General features: G+C 41.1%; 1 protein-coding gene across 1 annotated transcript; it reads left to right on the plus strand.

The window, feature by feature from the left end:
* The first annotated feature begins 1604 nt into the window (after positions 1-1604).
* On the plus strand, positions 1605-9780 carry nmd3 (NMD3 ribosome export adaptor). Its single transcript, XM_068317219.1, has 16 exons — positions 1605-1682; positions 2097-2186; positions 3361-3495; positions 3605-3701; positions 3795-3875; positions 4232-4360; positions 4786-4876; positions 5667-5745; positions 5982-6078; positions 6550-6667; positions 6914-7059; positions 7410-7522; positions 7601-7673; positions 7830-7936; positions 8609-8679; positions 8809-9780. The coding sequence occupies exons 2-16, from the start codon at positions 2143-2145 to the stop codon at positions 8940-8942; spliced, it is 1515 nt and encodes a 504-aa protein (XP_068173320.1). The 5' UTR covers positions 1605-1682; positions 2097-2142; the 3' UTR covers positions 8943-9780.
* Positions 9781-10074: the final 294 nt, after the last annotated feature.

A 10074-nucleotide genomic window follows, 5' to 3' on the forward strand; every position in this document is an offset into this window, starting at 1 on the left:
CATCAAATTTATTCACAAATAACACAGGCCTGTATTGATAAAATAGTCATTACATTATATAATTGTGCTTATATATTATATATTAGATCATAGGCCTGCACATATAAATTGAAATGTATGAAATGAAATATAATAACAAAAAAGATAAATGATCTAATAAAATACATCCAGTAAGATCACATGGTCAACACACTTTATATATGACTGTCATAAAACCTTTGACGTTAGTGTGAGCAGAGGCCGCAGAGTTCCAGCGTCTTCACATGTTGTTGATAAATACATTCACAAAATTACACTAATATAGTTTCTGAATTCAATCAAATAATTTCACTTCAAACACGGAGTCAAATAAAATTCGATTAAGTTCCAAGGATACTATCAAAAATAGTTCAATTTTTACGCCAAGTACACACACATACATTTTATTCTAAGCCCTTGGGTTTGTATTGAATAAAATTGTCTTAAATCAATGTAAGACCAGATGTATATTGCTCTTAAAACTCAGAAACCTTAAATAGCTGAGTATTGTCGCGTTTGCTGACATTGCTCGTTCATTATTCAACGTTTAACAATCAATACGCTCTCATTTGGAGACTAGTTTCACTGTTTCCGACAGCACGTGAAGGCATCAATAAAGATCGTCATATCACAGGTGCGCTCGAAGATCAGACGCTGTATTGATTTCTTTTACATGTTGAAACGCAGGGGTTTATTTTCGGCAATGTAATTTGTAAAATCCGATAAAGTAAAATAAAAAAACCCACTTAATCTCAAAACTGTACGCCTTTTCCATGTCCCAAAAATGTATATTTAACTATGTTTTTTCTCCCATCACTTTGTGTGATGTATATTGAAAAAATTCATACAAAACCTGAAAACCTGTGATACCATGTGATATTCAGCCACAGTAGTGCTGTGGGTATTAGTGAAACAAGGGCATGAAAGGCGGCAAGAAAGCTCATTTTGGTTCCAAACCCTAAAAGCAGGTAAAACCATCAATGCGTTTCTTCAAACAATACTTCCTCACACAAATATACCCAGTTAAGTAGAATAAGCACTAGATTGACCTTCGTGTAGAGATAAAATTATATGTTAATATAATGCACTGCGCATGTATTAAATACATCATTGGTTATCTAGTTAAATTCTCTTATATCATATGATATTTCACCAAAATCGTTAAATCTATTTGAAAAAAACCGCTCAAATATTTTTTTATAAAACCACTTTGCTAACCCGAAGTATTTAGCCCACTGTAATCTCATTTATAATGCACAGTATTATAGACTGACATCTATATTGTCTTGCATTAGGACATAAATTCACATCTGAATAGGTAAAATAAACATGAATTGGCCTCAGTTTCTTTTCTTTACAATCTTAGTTAGATTCTCTTTTGTTGTTGTTGTTGTTTTTTTTAATAGTTTTTTCAGAGTGCAATAAGAAAAAGTCTTTAGTCAGGGCATGTTTATTGCTTTACAACAAGATTCTAACAATTGTATATATGTCGATTCTTGGAAATGGTATGGAAATAAAATTCCATTGATCGTCTTTATTTGAATGGGTTTTAAAATAAATTTAATCAGGCAGTCGCAGGCAGTCCTGGGGGCCTGGGCTCCTGCATGATGTCACAGACCTTCTCCTCGGTGGGGAAAACGTGGAAGACACTTAAAATCAGTGAGGTGGGTTTTCACTGTTCAAACAAGTTAACTACGGTTTGTCATAGCTCCCTTGTGCCCGTTTTGTTTGTTTAATTCTTTGAGATGACTTTAAATTTTTTGTTTTGATGTAAAATCCTTTACAATTCCTCATCTAAAGTAGACATTTAGCATCTAATGCTAACACCCGATCCCGTCCATGATAGCAGCTAGCAGCAGCAGCAGCCAGAGAGCGTGATGGGTTCAGTCGCTACTTGTCTGTTAAGAAAAACTTCTAGTTCCGTGGAAAAAAAAATACGTCAGTGGTTTTATATTAATTACGATATGTTGGAAATAGATTTCTGCTGATAGCTGTCACACAGTCTAACTTTAGATAGTCCATTGTAGCTATGCTCAAGCATTGACAGCACAATCTGACTGTCCTGTTTCTGTGTTCAGAGATCCACGAACATCCACTGTCCACGCATCTGTCAAGTGGGCAGCAATGGAGTACATTCAAGCTCCAGCTACAAGCAGCCAGGGCAACATGTAAGTAATGGTGTTAACGGGAGATCCAGGCATCTGTCATAATGAGCATTAGCTACAGTTAACTACAGTTCCAGACTATGGGCTGTTTTTACACCATGAGAACTTTCTTGTTTGCAACATCGTAAGAAATTGAGAACAAAATGTGGGGTTCATCGAGACCCATGCAAATCAACACCACATCCAGTGAGAGCAGAGGCCTTTCGTTTCCTTTAAATTGAGAAGCTGTTGTTTGCTTATTGCTCTCTAATTAAAACAACAACTACTAGGACAGTAGCACAGTAGGTAGGTCTAGCCTACAGTGTTTTCCTTTGCGTCTTTGACACACATTTTTTGACAGGGATGCACGATCATCAGACAACGTCCCTGGAATTGTGAGTCTCAGAACGCAGTGCAGACATGGATGCTGTCAGCCAATAGCATGCACGTACAGTCTCACTGTATTACGATCACGATGCCTTCGAAAAAGTTAATGACGAAAAAAAGACAGATGTTACGGACAGATATTACTGTGGATGTTGTGGATAAAGACGCAGAAGAAGCCAAGCAAAAACCAGCAAAAATTTGAACATCTGTACCACAATGGACAAAAATGTTTCCATGGGTGAAGCACGGTGAAATGTCAGCACCCAAAACAAAATAATGAGGTCGTCACCCCTGGTCGATTTTAATAAGGCTGAATCAAGCAGATGAGTCTCGTGACGAGAAACTCGCGCGGGATCAAAACACAATGGCGATTTCCAGGTTCGAAATTGAAGTGGAGAAATGGATAAATTGTGAATATTTTTGTTGAATTGAGGTGTATTTTATCCCAATATTTTACCCCTGAAAAAGGTAGCATCAATTTTTTTTAAATGTATTTAAAGCTTGCATCCCTTGCTGTCTGATGATCATGTGTCCCTGTCAAAAAATGTGTGTCAAAGACACAAGAATGCACGCAAACAAGAACACTGTGATCCTGTATAAAAAATAACTACCTAAATATCCAACACTTTTTTGGCATGTTTAAGTGAACAGGGACCAGTGTTCTCTAACTGTGGGGAAAACAGATTCAAGTAATGTATGGTTTACTTTTGGTAATGGTCAGCATTAATGTATAAGCATGGTGCAAAAACAAAGATAATGTTTTTTCCTCTTACTGAGGTTCACCCATGTTGCTCCTCTCCCCCCCCCCCAGCCTGTGCTGTACCTGTGGCGTCCCTATTCCTCCAAACCCAGCTAACATGTGTGTAGCTTGTCTGCGCACTCAGGTGGACATCTCAGAGGGAATCCCCAAACAAGTCACCGTGCACTTCTGCAAACAGTGTGAAAGGTTTGTTCCAAGAACAAATCGTGCATAGAATTTACTGACGTGATTCACACATTCTCTTGCTGTTCTAGAAAACATTTAGCTTCAGTGTACATCTTCCTCTTCCATGCAGATATTTGCAGCCTCCCGCGACCTGGGTGCAGTGTGCCCTGGAGTCCAGGGAACTGCTGGCCCTTTGCCTGAAAAAAATAAAGAGCTCTATGGCCAAAGTAGGTGTGATTCCATCATGTTAGCCAGAGTACTTGTGGATATCCAGTCAGGCTTCCTGCTCTTTGGATTCAGCAACACATCCTTCTTCACAGGTACGCCTCATCGATGCTGGCTTCCTGTGGACAGAGCCACACTCCAAAAGGATTAAGATGAAAGTGACCATTCAGAAAGAGGTAAGAAAACAAGATTGGAGGTGTAAAGTGGGTGTGGGTAGGGTTGGGAGGGGGTTTGTTGGGATGGATGTTCAAACCACCAGGGCAACCAAAGGTTGGGTATGTGAGATGAACCAGGTTTTTTTTTCAGTGACCTTTCAAAAACCACAGGTTATGTTTGACATAAACACGTCATCATTTTGAAGAAGACGAAATGCACTTTATTTATCCCCTTGGGGAAATTGTTATTTTCCATTGGTCAGAAATATCTAAATGGCAACTTGAAACCATGTGAACAATCATAACTAATGCAATATTTCTATCCTTGTTTGCCCTGCAGTTTGACATGTCAGTGTGACTTACCTTTTCCTCTCCAGGTGATGAACGGCGCGATCTTACAGCAGGTGTTTGTGGTGGAGTTTGTCATCCAGTCCCAGATGTGTGACGACTGCCATCGCGTGGAAGCCAAGGACTTCTGGAAAGCTGTTGTTCAAGTACGACAGAAGGTAGGACACCTGTTACCTCTGATCTGTTTGGCTCAAGTTCACGATAAAAAATATTTACACATACAGAAGTCCATCCATGTGTCCAGGGGTTTGCACTTTTTTCCTGACATCGCTGATGTTACAGCTTTGTTGCAGGGCGGCGACTCCATAATAAAAGCTGAAGTCACTTCTCTTCACAGAGAATCTTTTCCTGTGAAGCAGATAAACAGAAATTTTAAACTGACAAGAACCAAAATCACGACTGGGTCCCAGAGCGCTTTACACTTTTTTTAAAGTAAAAAATTTCATTCCAACCTGATGGGTTTATGAAGTTCATATAGATTGTTTCTGAAACTTACAAATGAAATAAATGCGGCAGGAGGCTGGATAGGCCCCTGAATCTCTGAAGGTTCTTGCAGATTCTTTTTCTCATTTATTTTCAACAGACTGTTCATAAAAAGACATTCTACTATCTGGAGCAGCTGATTCTCAAGCATAAACTCCACCAGAATGCCCTCAACATTAAAGAAATCCACGGTAGGTCATTGGAACATGATTTTATTGATTTGAATAACCAGATCTTTAAAGGGACGCGTCGGCCTCGTTTCCTCTGGGCTTTTGAACAGATTACTCTTTGAGGGGAAATTGTCTCATTTGTCACCAGCGTTACTAACGTTGATGAGCACTTATTAGAACATAATGATGTGCCGAGTGTTAATTACCTCTCCTACCAAACGGCAAGCCGTACATGTTTATCGCTCGCGTCAGTCGGTTCAAACGACGGTCCTCATGTGGGCCTCGTGGCGGCAGGAGCTGAGCATCTCTTCAGTGCACGATAATCAGAGCAGACATTCCACACCAGATTACTGCGCGGTACACGTCCCACGTAGAGACGCTGACCGCTGCGTCCACACACAGGCTCGCATTGAGTGGCAACGCGGCAGCAGCTCTCTGTACACCTCCACTGAACTGTAGCTTTGACAGTTTGGTCGTCTGATTCTGATCCAAAGCAGAAATTTCTCATAGTTTGTGGAAGAACTTTTTTTTTTTTTTTTTTTGTCCCGGTTCAGGTTGCGTTCAAACTGGCACTTTAACACACATGAAACTACACAAAGCAAAAAGCACACGGATGAACATGATTGGACATTTGTGGTACACTTTGATATACTTTTTAGTTTTGATGCACTCAATCTGTAAAATGAAGTAGGGCATTTGGATTTGAGTCCCGCGCTAGTAAGTGTTGTTTTTCCGCTTGTGTTCTACGATAGCATCGGCCCATGAAGGCCATCAAGCGAGGAAGTTGACGTGTTGCTGTTTTTCTTCTCAGATGGGGTTGATTTCTATTACGGCTCCAAGCAGCACGCTCTGAAGATGGTGGACTTCCTCCAGTGCACCGTTCCCTGCAGGTAGCAACACATCAGCCTACGCAGAATTCATCCTCGTGTGGCCTTGTGCCAGAACAACATCGCTCTTTATTGAAATGTTGGCCACAGGAGAATCCAGCCTGACTGACGTTATATTAAAGATCTTTTTGTGGTCAGGACGCTGTGAAATCTGCTGTCCTTAACTACAGTTTGTGATGACAGTAATAATAATAATTATTACAATAATCATAATGTTGAATCCTGTTTCTGTTTTAAAGGTCAAAGGCATCCCAGCGCCTCATCTCCCACGACATCCACTCAAACACGTACAACTACAAGAGCACCTTTTCTGTGGAGATTGTACCCGTCTGCAAGGTACACGGCACGCTTTGTCTTCACGTGCTCACGTTTCTTATTAAAGCCTCTTATTTGACTTAGAATGTTGTGTTAGAAGCTTTCTTATGATCTACTGAAACGCAAATTGATCCTTAGGACGGCAAAAATCTATTTTTTTGTCAAATTTGATTCGCAAACTTGCAGGTTATGAAGGAAACTGAAGCTTAATGCAGTTTTCCATTAAAAACAAGCTGAGACTGTAAATACAGACGTATGTTTGATTATATTTACGCTACAAACTAGACTGACCGCAATCATACGGGATATTTGCAGTTAATAAAAGCTGGGATCTGATCTGTGTTTCGTCTCTGATCCAGATAGAAAATTAAGGTTCTTTTGTTAGTTTGTTAGACTTTTCAGACACACCATAGAATCCTAAAGTAGGGTGAAAGTCGTCACGCATTCCGTCTGGCTTCGGTTTTGACCCCACGTTCTTTCTCTGGTGGCCAGGATAACGTAGTGTGTTTGTCACCACGGCTGGCGCAGAGTCTGGGAAACATGGGTCAGGTGTGTGTGTGCATCCGTGTCACCAGCGCCATCCACCTCATCGACCCCAACACCCTGCAGGGTGAGTAGCTAATACCACAGACCTGTTTGCCCTCAGTGCCCACCCCCCCCCTCGTGGCGGGTCTGCTAGTCATCAGAGGAGTTCTAAGTTGAATTTCTACACTAGAAAAACATGGATGTAAGCTGTGACAGTTAATCATATCAAAAGTGATGCTGTGTTTGTCCGTGTGTGTGTGTGTGTGTGTGTGTGTGTGTGTGTGTGTGTCAGTCATCTAATCTAAGAGTCAATAAATCTCTTACGTGATAGTTGCTGAAGTGGATGGGAACACATATTGGCGTAACCCCTTCAACAGTCTCTGCAACCCGCGGCAAATGGAGGAGTTCATCGTGATGGACATCGACATCATCAGGAACCAGAAGCTGGGTGCTGGAGCTGGCATGAGGTCCAATAAGGTGTGTGTGTGTGTTGTAGTTGTTGTTGTTGTTGTTGTTGCAGAACAAATTGCATTATGAGAGAATATTACTTTTCTTTTGGAAGAAAAATCAATAGCGAGCCATTATATTATCCCTGAACCTCTGTGTGATTCAAGCCGGAGCAGCAGAAACACTGGGGAGTTTATTTTGGCCGTGCACACAATGAAGTTTACAGGAACAATGTTCGCTCTCTCCTGTATGTTTCACTAGTATTGATTCAACTGTCTGACAGACTGAAGAAGAAAAACAACAAAGGTAATTTTAGGTAAATGGCTTGAAAGTACATTAACGTCCCATTTTGTGTGTGTGTGTGTGTGTGTGTGTCGCAGCATACCCTGGCTGAGGTATGGGTTCAGAAAACATCAGAGATGGACACGAGTCAGCAGTATCACTGCCGCACGTTCCTGGGTCACCTGCTGAACATCGGAGACCTGGTTCTGGGGTGAGTACGAGGCCAGCGGGGGGAGACTGACGTCAGGTTGGGAGCTTTACTTTAAGGCCACATTTTCCTCTCTTACAGGTACGACTTTGCCAATTCTAACATCAATGATGAGCATCTGAATAAGATGAACCCACATCGTGTTCCTGACGTGGTAAGAATCCGCTTCAGTAAATCTGGGTCTGAGCAACACTGACCTCTAGTGGCGGGAGAAAATACTGCCTGATGTGGTCAGATTACTGTATAACAACAGGAGAAATGCCCGCTGTAGTGTTTTAACTTCTACAACCATGGATGTGGACTTCCGTAGGTGCTGATCAAGAAGAGTTACGACCGCACCAGGAGGGTGAAGCGCAGGAACTGGAAACTACAGGAGATGACCAGAGACCGAGAGGGAATGGACACGGATGACGAAAGGTAGGAAAGGAACGCCGAGTGTTTGAATAATCTTAAAAGAAGTAACTGCAGCACACACAACCATTCCTTTACAAGACACACCCCATGATAATTGCAAAAACAGAGTCCCGTAGCTTTTAGCAGACGCTACTCAAACGAGAGTAACAGTCGTCACTTATTTATAGCAGCAGATCTGTGTTTGTTTGAAAGACTGGAATTAAAGAGGTCATGATCACCGTCACGGGAAAAAAATGTGCCAGTGCAACATGGTGGTGGTTTTATGTCCTTTAATTTTTTTCCTCCATTAGAAGGGAATGATCTTCATCAGTCTGTGCAGTGCTTGTTTGCAGGATCGGTTTGTGTTGATTTATGTTTGATGTGTGAGCATGAAGGCAAATACAGAATATCCCCACATTTATCCTCATCCAGAAGGTGTTTGAAAGGCATTCATCCAGTGAGAAGAAGTATCTTTTTGAAAGTATATTGTTGTCAAATATAACCACGAAACATTTCATGCATGAATTGAGAGATCTTATTTTATTCTTAAACTAAAATTTATACCTGAGCAACTCTGGTGCAGGGAATCCAACAAAACAAAGACACACGTTAATGAATTGTCTGAAAATGAATCGGGAATCATCGGAGATTTTTCCACACCATGTTGTATAATATAACTTTCTGTTTTGTCTTCAGACAATACCAGGACTTTTTGGAAGACCTGGAGGAGGACGAGACACTGAGGAAGAACATTAACATCTACAGAGGTGAGCCGCTCGACTCCTCAGTTAAGAGATTGATCACGGTTTAAGCTGCCAGTGGAGTTTATGTCACCGAGTTTATCGCGAGTGATGCATCGGATAGTTATTGAAAAGATATTGGTTTTTGGATTTCAGACGCATCAAAGATCCCGGTGGAGAGTGACACAGACGATGATGGAGCGCCTCGTATCTCCTTAGTGGAGATGCTGGAGGAGCTCAGCCTGACGGACGCCACAGGAGGGGAGGGCGCCGACATGATGACAGACTAGCAGCTCGGCGCTCTGACAGCAGTGACGCAGTTACAGAGCTGAAGCCTCAGATTAAAGGGGTGTGAGGACTGGTTTAAACATTTGGAAGTTCTTCCACAGTAAAAAACCATTAACTGTGGGTTTTAATGAGTCAGACTGTTCACTAAACTGAGTTAACTCCTGTGCGTCCACCCTGGTCCTGCAGAATTAACCCATTCAGCAGTTTTTGAAGTGGTACTTCACCCTCTTAATGCAAAAATTTGACATAATGTTAAAATTATGTGCATATGTCTCATGTCTAAATAAATATTGATAAACATCTATGAATGTGTTGTTTGGGGGTGTAAAGGACATCACTGCAACAATCACAAACAGGCTACATATTTGTCCATAGACTTCATACATATTTTGTGTTTTTCCATCATTTTTTCTTGCCTTCATTCACAAATTGAATTGTTTCTCAGTGGGGAGCAGCTCCTTCTGTAAAGTGCTTTGTTCCTCCTGACCTCTAGGGGGAGCTGTGGACCATTTAGAAAAGTAAACTAACTACAGTACTGCACTCAGCCAGCTGGACCAAATCCAAATTAATGGTGTCATTTTACTGCCATAGGCAATATTAAAATTCTCACCCGCCTGCTGCACCTATTTAGCCAGTGCTGTTTGTGTTCTCATACGGCCTGAGGCTGGATGTGCAGTTAGACCTCAATAACAAACGTGTCCTCATGTGATCCTGATTCACAACCAGCTGTAACCAGGGCTCACAACATTTAGGTAACTTCTATCAAGTGTAGTTTTAATTAGCTGAAAGGTGTCATGCAGAATCGTCTCATGCCGATGATGGAATTATGCAATTTTGTAATTTTGAAAATGGAAAAATGTTACTGGCAAAATAAAATCAAGCCTTGAAAGTCTTGAAATAAGTGAGTCCTATTTTTTTTTTTCTGTCTTGACAAACATGGAGCGTTTGTGTTCACAGCTTCTGCATCTCTGCCATGTTGCACTATGCTGTCACATAAGTGATCAAGGGTTGAAACGTTTTTAGGTGTTTAAACTACAGCAGAATTATCATCCCTCGTAACAAATTACTGATACCAATGCCAGTATTGTTCCCTAAGTACACAAACCTCTAACACATGAATCTTGATGTAATCAA

The sequence above is a fragment of the Antennarius striatus genome, chromosome 6 (assembly GCF_040054535.1).
Source record: "Antennarius striatus isolate MH-2024 chromosome 6, ASM4005453v1, whole genome shotgun sequence".
Classification (NCBI taxonomy): domain Eukaryota; kingdom Metazoa; phylum Chordata; class Actinopteri; order Lophiiformes; family Antennariidae; genus Antennarius; species Antennarius striatus.

Excerpts from the sequence above, each read along its gene's own strand:
- nmd3 (XM_068317219.1), top strand. The coding sequence starts at position 2,143 with ATGGAGTACATTCAAGCTCCAGCTACAAGCAGCCAGGGCAACAT. Across the intron at positions 2,187-3,360 it reads ACAAGCAGCCAGGGCAACAT|CCTGTGCTGTACCTGTGGCG; the intron begins GTAAGTAATGGT and ends CCCCCCCCCCAG. Across the intron at positions 8,680-8,808 it reads GAACATTAACATCTACAGAG|ACGCATCAAAGATCCCGGTG; the intron begins GTGAGCCGCTCG and ends TTTGGATTTCAG.